The sequence below is a fragment of the Chelonia mydas genome, chromosome 1 (assembly GCF_015237465.2).
Source record: "Chelonia mydas isolate rCheMyd1 chromosome 1, rCheMyd1.pri.v2, whole genome shotgun sequence".
In the NCBI taxonomy this organism is placed as follows: domain Eukaryota; kingdom Metazoa; phylum Chordata; order Testudines; family Cheloniidae; genus Chelonia; species Chelonia mydas.
Window position 1 is genome coordinate 333192117 of NC_057849.1, and position 19664 is coordinate 333211780.

Here is a 19664-nt window from a genome sequence, read left to right on the forward strand (position 1 = left end):
TGATTAATTTTTTTAATCATGCGATTAATCACGATTAATTTTTGTAATTGCTTGACAGCCCTGGTATTAACTGATTAATTAAAAAGGGTGCTAACAAGATGAGTCTGTACCCATCAGAATCTCTCAGGACCTTTCATTTTTCTAACCACTGTCTCCACCCTTTGTTTATTGTCATTCTTTGCTGTGTTATTTAAATCAGAATCTCTTAGGGTAGAGATCTGCCTTTCCTATCTGTTAAGTGGTGCTCTAAGAATAATGATTATAATAGCAATAGTTAATTATTGATGTTGAAAAGTAGAAGTCCCAATCCCAATCTTGATTGTGGAACCCTCTGGCCTCCATCAGCGTAAGGGTCAGGAACTTCCCCAGCCTAGGAGTCCACAGGACCTGCTTGCCCTCTTGCAGCCTTCTGCGGCAGCCACAACGGCGTGCACTGCCAACCCTCTGCTGGGCCCAGGTTCCCTGATGGAGTTGGGCTCATCTTTACATCCTGTAGCTGGGAATCACCAGCTGCTATCACTTAGATTCTGTCCAACTGGGTTGGATGATTCCCACCAACTTCCTGCTGGTCTCCTCTCCAGAACAGGGCTGGCTGTTCCCCAGTTCTCTGGCCTTTAAAGGGGCAGACTGGCCTGTCACAGGCATGTTAACAGGGTGGTGTGGAGAAGTATAATATCCTGGTACAAACTTGGGAATTGGGCCAGCAAAACTGTAAGGCCTGGTCTACACTAGGAAATTAGGTCAGTAGAACTACGTTGCTCCATGGTGTGAAAAATCCACAGCCCTGACCGACACAGTTAAACTGACCTAACGCACCTGTATACAGTGATAGGGCAACAGATGAATCCCCCCCCTAGCTACTGCCACTCGGGGAGGTGGAGTACCTAGACCAATGAGAGAACTCCTCTCATTGGCGTAGGTGGAGTATTCACTGTAGCTGTTTATGTGTAGACAAGCTCTAAAACTTTACCAACATGTAACGGTCCAGAAGCAGAACCAATGAACAGATGAACAAAGCAATGAGAGGCACAGTACAGTCCTTACCATCTGCTCAACAAAGATTTGAAGCAGCAAGTTGCTTTTGTAAGACTGGAATAAAAAATGAAACCACCCATGGAAAACATGAAGCTTCAGTCATGACTCTCTTACCACCAGAGTGTGATGCTGCCTGGCTTCTCTTTGGGTTGGATTCCCCTTTTGTGACCTGGGAGGACAACGTAGGGGAATAGGCCAGAATATCAACAGCTGAGGACAAGAGATGGTTATAAAGTCCCACCAAGTCATTGACAACGGATTGCTTGGCTGAGACCACTTTTCCTCAGTCTTCTGATAGCCAAGAAATCCATTGGCCTCTGTAAAAGAGTACAGGTACTATACCCTAAGAGGAAAAGTGAATCCTATCTCAAAATGGAGAAGCATTTTCCATCTCTGACCTCCGCCTAACCAAGTATTTAGATAGCTCCCATCACCAGAGTCACTAGGTGCTTCAAATGTTAATTAAACTTATCCTCACAATAATCCTGGAAGATAAGGAATTTTTATCCCCATATTAAAGATGGGGAACTGAGGCTGGAAAGACTAAGCAATTGACCCAGGGAAACTAAGCTAGTGGCAGGAATTGAACTTAAATTGCAGTTTAGTTCAGGTCAGTGCTTTAACCACAAGACCATCCTTTCTCTCTTATAAGTCTGTATTTTGTTACAAGCTACATTAGTTTGCTCTTTCACTTTTATCCTACACTAAGTGATAAATTTGTGACCCCAATGCTGAGTATATATATTCAGTTATTGTCTTTTATTAAAAAATATGCCTTCTGCTACTGTATTGTTCAGGGTACCCAAGTCTTAAATGTACTGGTTTTCTCTAGCTATGCACACCATTAAATCTTTACAAAGAAATATCTGCTTATCATCTCAATGGCAGCATTCAAAATGGAAGGAGAAAAGCACGAAGAAATAATGCTATTATTTGAATAGAAGGGATGAGAGATTCTGCTCTAATGACACACGGGTACAGCGAGGAACAAAGACTAATCTCAAAATCATACAATTACACTGTGTTCTTCAGAAAAGAATCACTTGTGCAGAAAGCACTTACAAAAACATTGGCTCAAATGGAATGACTATAAAGCGGGATTGATAGGGAATTGGTAAACATTTTCCAAACAATTAATCTTGTGACACTCTGTACATAAAAGCAGCACCCTGGAACCCCCATATTCACCCCTGTCATATAATTATGATATATTGCACACAAAGCTTGCCATGTAAGATATAATATGAAAGGTCATGATCTGCTGAAACCCATTGTCCTGTCCAAATCTGTATATCATTTGTGTGTATCAAGTTATGGGATTTTGCTGTATGGTTGTTACTGAAATATGTGATAAGGTTGCTAGTGACATACAAAGGAGGCAAACCACTCCCAGGAGGGTGTTCAACAATCATTAATCAGCAGTGGAGTTTAATCAAGGGATTTACAATTCAATGGCAGTTGCACAAGACCACACCAGGGGGAATTGCTTAATCCTGTGACTCAGCAAGGCCCACCAGAACATGTCTGGGCTAATATTTTCCAGTCACATGGATTGAGGGTATAAAATAAGGACACTGGCATCATGCCTGGGCCTTTCTCCTCCTCCACCTATGCTAGAAGCATCAAGAATGCTGGAAAGACAAAGACTTCAATTGAGGAGACTGGTCCCAGGATTGAGAGAGAAGCTTGTATATTGAGAATTGTAACATCCAGTGTGGTGAGAAAAGTGCTTGATCTAAATACTACCTAATGTAATAAGGTTTAAGATTTAGACTGTGTGCTTACCTTTTATTTTCTTTGGTAACTATCTCTGACCTTTTATGCCTACCACTTATAATCACTTAAAATCTATCTTTCTGTAGCTAATATGTTTTGTATTTTACCTAAAACAGTGTGTTTTACTTGAAGTGCTTGAGAAATCTCAGCTTAATTTACAAAGGCTTCCGTATGTCCTCTTCTGACAGAGGGGCAGATTGTCTAACAAACTTACACTGGTCAGGCTTCTGACCAGGACAAGATGGTACAGCTTTGGGATGCACAGCTGGAGAGCTGGGGGGAGTGGGCTTGTGCCTTTCTCTGTGTGATTCATGAGTGGCTTAGGGACCATTCATTCAATCTAGCTGGGTGTGGGGCTCCACATGCTGTTATGCTGAGTGATAACAATGCCTGGAGGGGTTTTTTGCTTGTCACTAGCAAAGAATTGTGAGAGACAGCCCAGGCTGGAGAGTTAAGGGGGCACAGCGGTCTCATAATTCCAGGTTGTAACCCAGGGATTCCGTCACAAATCCCTCATCATAAGTAGTATGTAGTATTTAATGCAGCACTGTAAATTTGCAAGGCACTTTTCAGCAGTAAAAACACATGCGTCTGCCCAGAAGAGCTCACATTCTTAATGTAACGGATGTCATTTTCCCCCAGGATAGATTTGCTGTAATCTCACTCACCACTAATGTTGGTGAAGGTGGCAGGATAAGGCCCTTCATGAGACAAGATAAAGAATCACTACTCTAGATAAAACACAGGACAGCTGTTCAGATAGGCGACGCTATTGATTATACAAAGCCTCTCTCAAAGGATGAATCTCTACTCAAATGGGTAGTCCCATGGTAGTCCTGAAGAGTGAGAGTTAGGCTTTGTGGTAATTGGGCCCACACTCATTAATGCTATGTGGAGATACAAATAAGTAAGTGGCCTTACCTTGAGATCTCGATGCACAATGCCCATTCTGTGCAGGTAGTAGACAGCATCCAGGACCTGCCGTATCAGAGTGCTTGCATCCTTCTCGGTGTAAAATCCTTTCTCTACTATGCGGTCGAAAAGCTCGCCTCCAGACACACTGAAAAACATCATGGAATACAGAAGTGTGAAGATGTGCTTATAACTCTCTAAAGGTATGTCTACACTGGGGCTGATTGCAGCTTGGCTAGACACACCCAAGCTAGCTTTAATCTAGATAGCTCGGGTCCTGGAGCAGTGAAGCTGCTAGTTACCCAAGATTCTGGGATGACTTGTATAGCTCATATGGAAGCCCATACAGCCCCAGTTCCACTGCTCCAGCAACCAAGCTAGCTAGACTAAAGCTAGGCTCTGTGTCAGCAATGTACATATACCCTAAATGATGGCCGATGAGAGTACAGAATCAGATTCAGTTCAAGCAAGTGACTGTCTAGTGTTACGGGGATGCTCAGACAAAGTAGAAGAAGCCTCAAATATTAGGATTTTGGGGGGCTTCCCCTAGCACAGAAGCTTGTCAGTTTGCTTTTAACACTGAATCCACCCTAATGGAACAAAAAGTTTGATTGAAAACAATAAGGTAATAATTATAAAACAAAAAACATCGTGACTCCCCTACCATAACAGAATGGCCCGTCTAGTCCAGTATACTGTCTCGACAAGGGCTAAAGAAAAAGCACTGGGCCAGACTCACTAGGGCTAACTAGCACAAGGTAATTACACTTTCCTAGGTCAGCAAGATCCATGAGTAGATGAGGAAGGACAGGGAGTATTTCTGATACTGCCCAGCTGTAAAGCACTTTGTGTGTGTAAGTTAAAGTCTGACATCGCCGTCTAGTGGCTGGCCCAGGAAGATTATAGGGGTCTTACTACTGTCAGCATCTTGACTCATGCTTTAGTGGTAAAGGCTTGTGTTTTTGGAGCTGGAGGTCAGAGTTCTATTCTCCTTCCCCTGTCTGTGTGAGATTTATACAGTAATTGTGTCTGATACCTACAGCACATTCATTCATTGTACTGCTTTGGGATTCCTACTGGGGAGAAGAGAAAGGCAGCCTCTTCCAGAGGCTTCACCATTTTACCCATTCCTACTTGTTCGTATATCACAACTTAGACACACGTTTATGTTACAAGACTGTTGGGCGAGCCTGGCCTCAGACTGACTCTGGCAGACCACATTTATTAACAAGAGAACAAAGATTATGAGATCAGTTTCCCACCAGGTAACCCAGACTGGGAAAGGGTTTCATAAATCAAAGAGAAAAATAAAATGGAACCATCCCAATATTATACTTATACTACATTACACTTCTCTTCTGCTCTGCTAGAAATAACATGCTCCTACACCCATCTTACATAAAGAATGGGCCACATTAAACTTTTTAATGGAACTTTCTGTGAAAAAAAGAGGAAGGTTTTTACTGAGCTATTGAAATCATAAAACTGTCAGCAAGAAACTTTAACTGCCCCACCAGGACAAATAAAAGATTTCTATTTTAGCAGGAAAACAAATTAAAAAAAATAAAATTAATGCGATGTGTTTTCTGCAAGCTGTACCACTTAACATATAATAAATAACAGACTGAAATGTTCTTTAAAAACAAACCTAATAAAGGGAAATAATAGAGTTATTAAATGCTCATGTGGTGGGAGCTTTACATTATACAAACACTAGGTAATTCAGCTGCAGGCACTCCAAGCAATAATCTGTTTGAATAAAGATATGAGGTCACTTCCTAAGGAAAGTTAGGAGCTGAAACAGAACAGAATGCTGCTCCTGGAAATTAACATGTTCAACTTGGAAACTGAAATGAAATCTAGGAGAAAACAGCCATTTAAACTGAATAATCCACCAATTAGTTACTAAGCAACTAAACTGAATGAGCCACTGAAATATTGAAACTAAAATGAAATTATCCAACAGAGGTGAAATTCACCCAGGGCCTGATCCAAAGCCCACTGAAATAAATGGAAAGGCTCCCACTGGCTCCGATAAGCTATGAATCAGGCCCCATGTGAGCCCCTTCTGCGTCACTTAAACTTTTGACTTCCACACAGACCAGGGCTGGAAGCCTGGATCCAGAGTGGTCATGCAGAGGCTCTCTGCACTCCCTATGCACCAGAGAGGGGGGCTCTGTGCTGGCCACAGAAACAGGCTGATGCAGAAGGTGGCACTATACAGGCAGGTTGGCAGCAAGCCGGGTGAGGGGCTCCTGGATCCATTATGTAGTTCTCGAGGCTATAACATCCAGCCCAGGTGGCAAGGAGGTACCACAGCCTACGGCTGCTGCAGCTGCAGAGGAGGAGATGCGATGCAGCTCCACACCCTGGGTTGTGGCGACTTTTGTCCATTCTCCATCCTGGGCATTTCATTTGCATAAAGTTTGAATGCTCATCCTATAGGAATCCTCCTACATAAAGATTATCTGGTTGCCACAATAGGAGCTATAGAATGAAAAGTGAATAGATACAATGGACAGGCAGGTGCTATTCAATACTGCACAGAATGCTGCCCCAAATCTTTGATTTTAGATCTACATTCAATATAAAATCCATCCAGACTCCATTTTCCTTGCCATGGAAGAGTCTCCTAAATGCTGTGCAAAGAATCTATTTCTCCATCCGCTGAAGGCAGATACAGTTTTATTGAATCTGGCTTTTATTAACTATCTGTCTTTTCATATTTCCCCCAACCCCTCTTGTACCCTGTGGATTCCCTGCACTGAAAATGTAGTCCATTCCATAGTTAGTGTGATTGAATACAGCATGTTTCCCTATGAAATCTCTGTGTGCTTTGTTGTGCACTTCACACAGTTCCCTGGTTTTAATTCCAGAGATATACTGCTTTACTAGACACTGATTTACAGCATGTGCTTTTATGTGCAAGGTCTCTCTCTTCCCTTACTCCCAAAGAGAATAACTCCCTACTATTTTTAATCAGAACTACTTGAGATTTCCCACACACACACACTCCACAAGTCCTTTATCTCTTAATCAAAAGCTCTTCTAACTTGAATTTAGTTCAGTTGATCTACTGTACCCAGGCTCAATCTGTTTATAATTTACTTTCAACACACAGGAGATATTTTCAGCCTATTGAATGACGCACTGCAAAACAGAGCTGAAATGCAGACACACAAGATAGACATTCCATGGGTGGTTACCTCTTACGAATTCAGGACATGACTGTGACTTCAAGTACGCCTCATGCAGGGACCAAAGGAGGCATATGGCATCCTTTACTCTCTTGCATGGGTTACCTGTGTTGCAAGTCCAAGGTAATGTGCACTGGCACAAGACACTTTGTATCCTGGTGCAGGGTGTCTACACTATGGGTTTGCAATGGTGCATCGACACTGGCATAACTTTACTGGTGCAACAAGCCCTGGGATAGACAAAGCCTTGTCTCTTCAAGCAAGAAGCTTCATAGCCATGGGTTCTGCCCCCAAGAATGTTCTGCCCCACAGCACCTAATGGTCTAAACCTGGGTCTCTCTAGCTGAGTCATCCCTGTCTTGGAGCGTGAGCAGACTCTTCAGTAGCTGAGACTCAGCCCATTATATTGAGACCAGGACTTTGCACGCTGTTCTGAAGTGAGCAGGGAGCCCTAGGTGTTTATGAAGTGTTTATGAAGCCCTCCTGCAGTGTTTGCACTGGTCTTTGTCACTTATGGGATGAGTTGCCAGTGGGTGTGGCACAAATTTCCCACTTTCTGAGGCAGTTACATTCAGCCTCAAGTAGCAAGAGTAGCAGTAGCTGAAGCTGGAGGTGATGGCAGTGTAGGTAGGTCCTTGTCTTAGAGGAAGGGGAAGTAGTTTCCTGGCCAGACGGATATGGAAGGAGACATTTCTCATCACTGTGGCAACCTGTGTGACTGAGAGTAGACTGTCTCTGCCTCGCAGCTGTCACTATCTAATCTGAGGTTTCAGAGTAGCAGCCGTGTTAGTCTGTATCCGCAAAAAGAAAAGGAGGACTTGTGGCACCTGTTAGTCTCTAAGGTGCCACAAAGTACTCCTTTTATCTAATCTGACTGGATGTACTTTACCAAACGTCTGTACAACACGGAGTTGGAGCAGCAGCAATTTTTCTCCCTTCGCTGATTCTGATCTTGTCTCTATGCAAGGAAAATGGCTGGACAGGAACAGCCAAGCGTGATTACTTGGAGGCAGTTCAATCCTGGTAATGACTCAGGTGTTACAGGAATCTGGAGTAATATTAACACAACAAGTGCCTAGGGGTGTACGATGCATATTCAACAAAAAGGGGCTTGTGTCTGGCCCTCTCACAGTTCAGTGCACTCTACATTCTGATGAGTCACTGCTGACCATTTATTTTAAAAGGAGACAAAGAATGGTCTTGAGATTAAGTCACTGGACTAGAACTCAGAAAGCAGGGGTTCAATTGCTAGTTCTGCCCCAGACTTCCTGTGTGACTTTGTGCAAGACGTGATCTCTCTCTGTGCCTTGGTTACCCATCTGCAAAATGTCTAATAATACTTCTCTGTTTCACACAGGGTGATGTGAGCTACTCAGCTATTATAGCAAGGGGATGTGTACCAATATCTGCATAGACAGGAGGTGGACCTTTGGTTCTCAGGTAGATGTGGTATTGAATTTAATAAAACTAACAATGACACGTGTTTGAGTTAAAATGAAAAATAAAAAAGTTAATACTTTCTACTTCCACAGCACCTTCCATCTGGAATTATCAAACACTGTTTCAACAATCACTGATCACCCAAATGAGGTAGGCCAGAATGCGTATTATCCCCATTTTTCAGCTAAGGAAACTCAGACACTGAGATTAAATGACTTGCCCAAGATCACACAGAGAGTTTGTGACACCGCCAGGAATAGAAGCAGATCCTGACTCCCCATCCAATCACAATACCACCCTTGCTAGGAAAGGTGCCTTGTCCTGATCCATTGTCCCTGCTTCAAGACAGTGTGTAATAGAATCATAGAATATCAGGGGTGGAAGGGACCTCAGGAGGTCATCTAGTCCAACCCCCTGCTCAAAGCAGGACCAATCCCCAATTTTTGCCCCAGATCCCTAAATGGCCCCCTCAAGGATTGAACTCACAACCCTGGGTTTAGCAGGCCAGTGCTCAAACCACTGAGCTATGCCCCCCCCAGCCCCCCCCATACTGTCTGGCTGAGTGTTTGAACAAAGAGCTATTTTCTGGAAGTGGTGTGCTTACATGTGTGAGTTGTAAGCTGAACTTTGCTTTTGACACTTAACATTTGTTCCAAAACGTCTATACTAAATAAACCAGACTACTGGGTGACCTTGGGTAAGTCATTTTACTGCATAGTGCCTCAGTTTCCTGATCTGTAAAATGGGGATAATGATATTGGCCTCCTTTGTAAAGCACTTTGAGATCTACTGATGAAACGCACTATACAAGAGCTGGATATTCCTGCTATTCTATTATTAGTATCCTGTGTCTATTGCAACTTATTTTCCCCACAACTGGGAAATAACCCATTGCAGCCTTCCTAGCCAGGTGGAAGACAATATTATTAATTCTCCGAGCACAAATGGTAGGTGCCTCAGAAAAACAAGTAAAAGACATGGATCATAAGCTTTTCATTCCATGGAGCAAGAGTGGGCAGGACAAAACAAGTGAGAATTCAAAATATACTGGGAGAAGGGAAAGGAAGGACAAGGGTGACAGCAGTAAGGTCATGTAGTTATGTGGTAAGAGGGAAATCCACAACTTAGCCAGCCAGCATGGCGCTAAGACATTTGTATTGATCTCCTGCACCGGGGTCAATGTCACCCGAAGACACGTATACATCTTGATTGTGTCCTTGCAAATCTCTCGTTTTTGTTTCCTTTTTTCTCCTCAGATTAAATAAGAATAAATTGCATTGTTGAAATAGTAAAAAAATGGGTGAAAATATATATAATAGAGCTATATGCACCTGGAGCTAGCACGCATCATTTGAAATAATGAGAAATGCAGAAAAGAAATAACGAGAGAAGAGACTATTAAAGTAGGGTCTAACTAAATATATATCAGCATGGTCAAATTAAAAGCAAAACAATAAGATAAAATGCATTTGACAGTGGAAGACTGTTATTGGAAAGCAGACAGATTAAAACTGTATATTTTCTGAGTTTGTGAAAAGGGATAGGTAGAAGGAATGACAGGCAATTTGAGTTAGAATAATATGCAGTTCCATAAGAATGTACTGACACAGATTGCCATTGCTTCGGTTTATTGTGCATAATAAAGGCTCGAGTAACTGGATGTTCATGATCTGATGGTTAATTGGGCTTGATTCTCCTCTCTGCCAATGTAAATAAAGAGTAACTCCACTGAAGTCCATACAGACAGACAGGTATAAAACTGGTATGAGATCCGAATTAGAGCCTCTGGTTTTATAGGGGGGAGCATGTCAAAACAGAAGATATTATAAATAGAGCTGTTAGACACTTGGTTCGTTAAGGAGGTAGAAGGTTCCCTTTAACAATTTTGTTGCTTCAGTTCATGTGTTTCAAATGAAGCCAAGTGAAATTTAGCTGACATCACTTTTTTTTTTTTTTCTGGTTTCAGATAAAAAAACCTGCATGGTTTCAACCAGAAACCACAGCTTGACCAGTTTGTTCAAAACTTGACTCACGTTCACCAAAAACAGAGACAGGCCAAACCAGAACCTCGGATCCAAAACACCAGCTCTGGATTTGGCTCCACGATCACAGTTTGAATATATACACTAGTGGGCAGGATACAAACCCCCACTGTGAACTTTCAGAAAGTTTGCTTTTCAATCCACCAAGTTCAGGACTGTTCCAGTTGTGCCTGTCACTGAGATGAAGTTTGGATCTAGATCTAGTATCTGTCTTTGTGGTTTGCAACAAAATCCTTAACTCCCCTGGTTTTGGGTTCTGATATGAAAATTTCATGAAGCTCTCATGAGAAAGAATCAGAAACCACAGAGCTATCTCTTAAAATGAAAAATTACAATCACAGTCACCATCTATGATTTTCCATTTTTTAACTTCTTGGTCCTCCCCACCTGGGATTTACATTTAAGACCAAACTCTCAAGTTACTATGAAACACACACTTATAGATTCTAAGAATCAATGAGTAGTAGTAACTTATTATATGAGAAGATCCACTGATTTCAATGGAAATACTTGTCGCGTCGGCACTACTCAATAGGAGTGTGTGTGTCAGAATCTGGCCTCTGACCAAGTTTAGGGTCAGACACTGAGTCCAGTTTCATCCATTACGTTGATGGTGTAATTGATAAATGAAAACGTTTGATAAATGAATCTGTAACCTCAGATTCATTGCTTCTTCAAGAACACTACAGAGGGTTCCATTACTTCAGCAGAAAGCCAGCCACGTTCTGTTTTCATTCCCACTTTCCTTCAGCAGTACTTTACTTTTTAAAAACTCTAATTTACTTTTATTACCAGATAAAGATGAGTCCAAATAAAACCCCATCTCCAAACATCTCATTCAACTTCATAGCTGCCTCCTATCCCCCTCTTACCAAAACCCAGGATTGAAACACTCCTGTGTGCTGGGTGGTGAACGTTGCACCTGGGACCTGAAATCTGCACCTGAGCTTTGCAGCTTGGACCCACCTCTATTCCATCTTCAAAACAGGACCAACTTATGACACTGCATAGCTCTATCTCCAAGTTCTCTTAAGGCTAACCACCAGTCCACCACCAGAATGGGATAGATCTGCTGTAGCTGCATTGCAGAGGGCACGTCACTAGTTACAATGTTAATCTTTATAAAATAATGTATATATTGGAATTTGGAACTAATAGACGTTAGTTATATTTAAATGATAATTTATTCGTTGATTCTTTTCCCTTGTTGGCAATACCCATTTTTAAGGTATAAATCCTCCCCTTAATACAGCCATTCAACTTCCTATTGCTATTGACTGTAAATACACAGGCTCCTGTGCCATTTGGCAAAACATGTATATGTTTAATGCTGACAATTTAACTGTTTGTTTGTTTTTTACAAAAGTCTTATTGATGACATCATCGATAGTGGTATAAACAGAAACCAATAAAGCTATTCAGTATCAGGAGGACAATCTCTCATGAAGAACTGCTACTGGGAAGTTTGCCTGATGTCATGACTACATCTTCAAGTCACAGTGCAATAGAGGGATGTATCTTTAACAAAACACAATGTTTTAATTTGGCATCACATCAAAACTGCGATGGTGTTTCACTGGGACTTAACATTCACCCATCAGGGATGGGGGATGCCAGGTCACCCAGTTGAAACGGGGATGATCCTAGAAATATGGAATAGGTATGAACCCTAAGTATAGGCCAATATTAAGGTCAGCAAAAATTGAGGCTTTTACTAATCATCAGTCAATAGTTTAACTGCTTAGAATTTAATTGTCAACACTTAACTGCTTTGGGATTTCCTAGTAACAATTTATTGGGGTAAATGTATTATGGAGGCAACTTAATATCTTTGCTTCCAGTCTTTTACATCGGCATCTTTGCCGTGGCAGCAATCTCTTAATCTTCTGATGTTCCGCTAAAATCATTGTAGAATACAATGGTAAATGTGGTACAATGTGAAGCACTGGAACTGCATTTTGCTCAACCAACTTAGCATGTTAGACTACAAGTCATAAGCAACCCGCCCTTTGTAAGGAACATTGCCATTCTGAATTCTCCAGTGCAGACTTGCTGGCAGGGATGAGCTGACATCACTGGGAATCCCAGCACAAAGGCAGTATAGTCATAATAAAAAGCCTAAAGGATCTAGTACCGATGAAAGAACTCAGCGATGAAAACAGCACCTAGTGTAAGCTCTCTAAAACATAAATTTATGACTGCATATGAGGGCTTGTGTTCTTTTTTGTGATAATGTTAAACACTCTGCTCCATCCTATTCTTACTGAAGTCAATGGCAAAACACACACTGATTTCAGTGGAAGCAGGATCAGGCCCACACTTTCTAAATTTGATTAACTTACTGCAGGGTTCTTATAAGCCAACAAAAGCACTTAACTCAGCCTATCAGGTAAGGAGCTGGGACAATCAGGTGAGATAAGAATGGTCTGAGAGAGTTAAAGGGGCACTACCGGGAAGTTCAGGCTCCAAATATTACTTTTATCAAACGGAAGGGTTTACAGGAACTATTATTAATACAAATGTTTTCATTTAAAAAATAATAATGAAAACTTGGTTTTCTTGTTTGCATTTAAATTTCCTTTGCATTGTGCAAGTTCATGACAAACTAAAGGAAATATGACTAGCACATAATCCCAAAGGAAAGACATACTAGCTGCTCTCGTCTCATTGTTCCAACTTAGTGAAACGCAAAAAGACAATGAACAAACAGCCAAAATAGTGTAATTTATAGATTTCAGGTCCATAAAGGACCATTATAATGATCTAGCCTGAGCTCCTGTAAATATAATTAGGCAATTAAAATTCTCTTAGTGCCAGTAATCTAAGGTGTTAATAATAAGGTAAGGATGTTTGTTACTATAAATATTATAAATCCTACAGAGCCCTGCATCATTCAGCTTGCACCTTAGAAAACTGCACCAGATGCCTCATTCACTGCACATCATAAAATATTCAAACTGAATGAGGCAAGAATTTTCCTTGCTATTGTAGCTTTAAATCAGGACTTTTAAATATGGCCCTTTCACAAATATGTGCTCGTAGGCCATCAGAGGAAGAGTACAAGACTAACTGTAATCTGTTTTTAAAAAAATACAGATAGAAGTATACGTATTATAGGCAGCACAGGTAGTGATGCCTCTGGTTAAGGTTGCCTGACACTTTCCATTAAAAGATGCTGTTTTCAGGTGCTTATAACTTTGACAAATTTTAATGGTTTGGGAAATTTTAATGGTTTGGGATGAAATTTGCCAAGCTGGCTGTCTGCCTCAGGTTTTTTGTTGTTTTTTTAATTTCAGCAGAAATTTTTCAGCCATTTCTCAGAATGAGGTTAGGTGAAAAAATGTTGTTTTGCCTATGTTAAAAAATTATACAACTGTTTCTTTGAGAATCTCTACTTCCCTCATGCTCTGGAGCTAGGAGCTGAAATGTGGCTAGGGGTTTTGCCACCCTCATGAAAATCTGCCCAAGGTTGTTCAAACTATAAGCCTCTGAAAATATCAGTTTGTACATGCTCAGTAGAGGCTTCTTAAGAGGGTTGCAGCTAAATTCTCTGAAGTTTCCATTTGCACTAAGCATGCTCTAATCCCTCATCCTGACTGCACATGTGCTATCCCCAAATAGGGTCACCAGATAGCAAGTGTGAAAAACCGGGACACTTTTTTTTTTTGGAGGGGGACGGGGACTATAGTTGCCAATATAAGACAAAGCCCCTAGTATCAGGACATCCAGTCACCCTATCCCCAAAGAGCAACTAAGTCCGCTCCATCCCAGAGGCTGAGTAGAACTTTTCCTGCAATTCCACAGGGACACTGTCTCTCCTGTGCTCTCGATGCACCTCCTGCTGGCACCCAGGCACTGAGGAGAAAGAAGAAGCTCCTGACTGGAGGTGAGGAACTGGGCCTGAGGGAATGGTCAGGGGAGAGACTGGGACAAGGAGGTAGGAAGGGGATAAGGACAGGGACTCGTACATGCAGCCAAGATTGGGGGAATTAGCCTGGGCCAGGAAGAGGAGCCAAGCAGGTAACTTGGGCTAGGATAAGGAGCTAGGGGACTGTGGATCTGGGAAACAGAGCCAGTGAGGACTGTGGGGGAGGGATAGGATGTGGAGTTGGGGAGGACTGATGGGGACTGGGACATGGAGCTGGGGACGCAAGACTTGGTCTGGGATGTGGATCCAGGGAAGACTGGGACACAGGGATCAAAGCAAGGTGCTTAGTAGGGGCTGGGTGATATAGAATGGGCACCAGGACTGGAACAAGGAGCTGAGGGGAAGTTGGGGGAGGCGGTGGCAGGAAGAAGACTGAGTAAAGCACATGCTGCACAGGCTGGGACAGAAGTTTCTGTAACCTCTGAAGTACACTTCCTAGACTAGAACCCAGGATTCCTGAGTCTCAGCATCCCTCTGCTGTAAGCAAATAGCTGCGAAAGCCACTGGTAAAATGTGTGCCTTATCTGCCTCTAGTGCAGGCCCTCCCAGAGGATGACAACCTACTACTGCTGTGAGTTATTCTGTTAGCTCACGTGGCAGAGGTTTGTGCTGACAATGAACGGCAATTCCACATGTGGAATATTCTGTTTTTTCAGTTTGCTTTTTTAAAAACCTAGAAAATTAAATAAGTAATAATAAATGTTAAAAGAATGTTGAGGTTGCAAAGTAAAATAATAAAAAATTAGGAAATTGCCTGTGGAATCTTAATTTGAACCTGGCACATATGCCTTATGATACTGTCTTTAGTTACACAATCACACATTATTTTTTCCATAGAACCCCTCCACAGCTGTAGCTCTTGGTGGGGTCTACACTAGGCTTTGTCCAAAATTTCCCTCTGGATCTAACACCACTTCAGCTCCAACAGTGGTAGCAACGGCGGGAGCAGTAATAGCTGCGGGTGAGAGCCTGTGTTTTACATAGTGTCACCTAACCCTGCTCAGAGAAGGCCAATGACATGGTGCTTAAAACAAGAGTGGTTTGTGAGATCTTGTCTACACTGGTGCTCTCATTGGTGATAGCAACAATGGAAAATGTAGGGCTACAAAAATTCAGAACACCTTGACAAGCTTTGACTTGAACTGTATTTTAACTCTATATGTAACAAGTTCAAGGCCTGGCCTGAGACACATCAGTTATGGTGAAACTAGTGACTGTCATTTACAGTGATACTAGTGGTATAATTATGAGTAAGCCTAGGCATCTATCTATATTAGAGAAATTGCACTGGTAATTTTTCCTAATGTAGCTAGGCCCTAAGAAATTCTATAGCAAATTTTAAGTCTCAAGCTCTGCTCAGCAGCCCACAAACAAACTGAAAGGCAGATGATGGTTAAACAGTTTCCACTCAGGCTGTCCTTTTAAATTTGTTTGGTGGCGCCAACAGTTGCCAAGCAAAAGATTAAAATCTGCAGATTGCGAGGTTTAAAGTGTGCACATTCTCATATGTATTTTTAAAGGGCAATGTTAATTAGTTATGTGTTTGTTTTCGCCCAACAACTTTTAATTAAATCAAAAGACAAAAATCAGGGTGAATTATGGCACCATTAATTCACATTCAATGTGTTGTCAGGCTGGTTGCCAAAGACTCAGCGTCATCAACCTCCCAACATTAGAATACATGCACTATAATTCAGGCCCCAAAGGGTCTCACTGAGATCTTAAAATGTTATTTTATTATTATTGTTATTTAAAAAAAGTATATGTTAACTCACTAATGAGGTTAGTTCTGAGGAAGAAATTACTCTCTGCTTTACTCATTTTCTTATGTGGAATTCCAACAATTCAGTCCGAGCATGACTTCTCTTGCCCAACTTTTACATATATACACACACGCACATGCATATATTATATACATATATGTATATGCGACTCTGTAGTCTGAATGTTCTGAGTCTGCTGCCACAGAGTAGAAGAGTGAAGCTCTGTATATCCACTGTACACACACATGCACACACACACACACACACACACACAAAACCACATCTGAGGAATTTTTCTTACATTTCTTGGGGCTGGAATAGTATATTTTATAACTATTGTCCCACTTCTACCGTACTATCTAGAATAAATCGATATTTAGAATCCGGAGGAGATTCACCACCTGACAGCAATTTAAAAGTAGGTCAGATTTCAGGTCTAGTAGATCAGATTCCATTTTCCCTTTAACTTGTTTTCCAGTGGAAACCAACCCCAATGTCCTGCCAGCATTTACTAGGAAAAACAAGGTTCTAAAAATACTCATAATTGAAATAACTGAAAATGGAGGCCTTAAATTACGCAAGTGATGGTAACAGCTATTAAATGTGAAAATCTAAAAGAACTGCCAATGTATCAGTAAGGATTGTCTTGATTCTGAAGAGAACAAAGAAAAAACATAATGCATGCCCCAATAAGAGCAGGTTTCAGCCCTCAACACATTTGCTGCTGTTTGCTCAAATAAAACACTAAAAATTCACTTTCCCGTGTTCATTTCACTTTTGAGTTAGATTTCCACCCAGATTCCAGTGAATAAGTTTGCAGTCAGAAATGTTTATGGAATCAGTGATTTTTAAGATTATATTAGATAATAGTCACAGAAGGTGAAATTCATCCATGGGCAGACGACCAGGAGGAGTTCCACTTAAGCGTTTACTTTGAGATCTTCTACAGGACCTGTGTAGTGCATAGGCTTTGAGTTGGTCCTCTTCCCAGGAGTAAATTTAACCCAGAAAATGCATTTTGAACTCAATATGCAACTATTTGTCCCAGAAATCTAATTCTAAAAGTTAAGCTAATCTAGAAAGCGAATGGAAACAATAAAATGAAAGCTAAATGTCAAATCCAAATGAGTCAACACAATTCAAATTTATCACAATATCAAATTTTAATCAGGTACTTTATTTAACAGGTTATAATATAAAAAAACCCACTCATGAAAAATCTGCAAACCAAAATTATTCCCAGAAATTGTTTAGCAGCTTTTGAACAACAAATCTGAGGAAACTGTAAGCTTCTTGCAGATGACTGGCGAACACAGACAGAGATGAAATCCATCAAATAAATTATTCACTTAGAATTATTCACTCAACTCTGGCCTGAATGTACCACAAAGACATTTTTAAAAAAAACCTCTTCAATTTACTTTCTCAAGATAAAATATGACAGATTCATAGATTTTAAGGTCAGACGAGACAATTATGATAATCTGTTCTGACCTCATGTATGACACAGACCATGTAATTCCTGCATTAAATCTGTAACTTCTGATTGAATTACTGGTTAGAAAAGCATCCAATCTTGACTTAGGGACTTCAACTGATGAAGAATCCATCACACATATTCGTTAAGTTCTTCTGCCCAATGATTAATTACATTCACTATTAAAAATTTGCATCTTAATTCCAGTCTAAATTTGTCTCACTTCAGCTTCTAGACATTGGATCTTGTTGTGCCCCAGGACCACACTCTCGCCCAGATGGTGAATCATTCAGCCTTAAGTAAACCAAATGAGAAGAGTGGGCGTCTCCCAGGGGTGGAGCTCACAAAGCCCTCCCTTGTCTGGAGCTGAGGTCAGAAACAGCAGTAGCAGAGCAGTAGAGTTGAAGAGACTGAGGCTTCTTCTCTACCTTATGGACACCAATGACCTTCGCAGACCCTACGCTCTGCCCCTCTCCCTCAAACTCCCTCCATTGCTAGCCACAATCTCCCTGACCTACATGCTCCTCTATCTCCCCTAACTCTTCCTAGCCCCCCGTCCCTTCCTTCCTTCTACTCCCATGCTCCTATTAACTCATCCCCTCCTGGTTGTTCTTTCCTCCACCTCATCTGTCTTGTCTGTTTAGATTTTGTTCTGTGTTTGTACAGCACCTAGAACAATGGGGACCTGATCTATGACTGCAGCCTCTAGGCAACACTGAAATGCAAATAATAAATCATAATCACTTGTGAGCTCCATGGAGTAGGGACCATTTTCTCTATCTATTTCTACAATGTCTCATACAATGGGGCCTTGATTCTGTTTAGGGCCTTTCTGGTGCTACCATAATGCAAATAATAAACAAACAATAATAATTACTGCAGAACTGGAGAATCCCGTCACTGAAAAGTGAGTTTCAGTCATTCTATTTTCTGTGTATCAATAACAGGTTAGAAATAATGTTCATAGTTAAAACATCATGATTAGACAGCACCTGGAATTTTTTGCACTGGAAATCAACAGACGTCCTCTCCCATTAGCAAGGGCTGATTTTCCAGGCCTTGCAGTTTGTGCTGATAATGCACTGCAGGGGCCTGCAAGGACCAGCTAATTTATTTTTGTTTGGACAGAGGGTGGGCAGTGTAGTCAGGCTCTCCAGGCCTCAAGGAAGCTTTTATAATGCACAAAACAGACATTAAAAAACCCTGCATCTGGTCCTAATTCCTAATACTCTCCAGATAAAACCAGAACCACCATGTGAACCACCAAGACAGCTGCATTTGATGAGAATGCTGCTCCAAGCTCAGCTCAGTGGGAAGCTCTTGAAACAGATAGTTCTTGGGGGAGAATCCTTGACCATGGAACTCCTTAGTGAGGAGATAAGAATGAACGGATGTCTGACCATTCATGGACCCAACTGTGCACAAAGACCTTTCTGCAATAGTGTAAGGGGAAAAAAGGCAAACAGAGACCCCACTAAAAGTACCTGGACACAGAAGGGGCAGAGTGAGGTCTTTACAATTTTAACGTGATCATTCATTCTGTGTTTGGTGCCTGATGTTACTAAGATGGCTAAACCAGATCAGATAGTTAGCTGATTGACAGAAAGAGTCAGCATTGTTAGTATCTGCAGTAGCAGAATGTATTGCATTTTAAAAAGAATAAAAGCTACACCTCAAGGGAAGCCCTTTGTTGAAAGATAAATCAGGATCATAACACGCAAAAGATCTCCAGGGTGCCTACATAAAACAAACAAGCCCCAAGGCTTCTTTTAATAATTCCTCAATTATTGACCTACTGGCAGCAGACTTAAACCAGACCATTGAGATGTTTGTAATGAAACTCATTGACTCAGCATGGAGAGTTATTTTCCGGGAATCTATTCACACAAATGAAAACACATGCACCCTGATGTTAATAATGAGGACTCCAGCAAAATAAGGAAGATTTATAAAAAAGTAGTTATTTGATACTGAACTTTTGGAAATGTCTTAAGAATCCAGGCTGGCCTGCTGCCAGATGTTCTGTTTTTACTGGCACCATTCCATGGCCCAAGGAGAGTTTTTAAATGTCTGTTTATTTATTATTGCTCCTGG

At 41.3% G+C, this 19664-nt stretch overlaps 1 protein-coding gene across 2 annotated transcripts in view; it reads right to left on the minus strand.

Moving 5' to 3' along the window:
• Positions 1-19664, minus strand: part of CAMK1D (calcium/calmodulin dependent protein kinase ID) — a 367151-nt gene that overhangs the window by 71258 nt on the left and 276229 nt on the right. For both annotated transcript variants that reach the window (XM_007056552.4, XM_037889306.2), the window contains exon 4: positions 3733-3871. In XM_007056552.4, coding sequence (XP_007056614.1) covers positions 3733-3871 — 139 coding nt within the window. The remainder of the gene's footprint in view (positions 1-3732; positions 3872-19664) is intronic.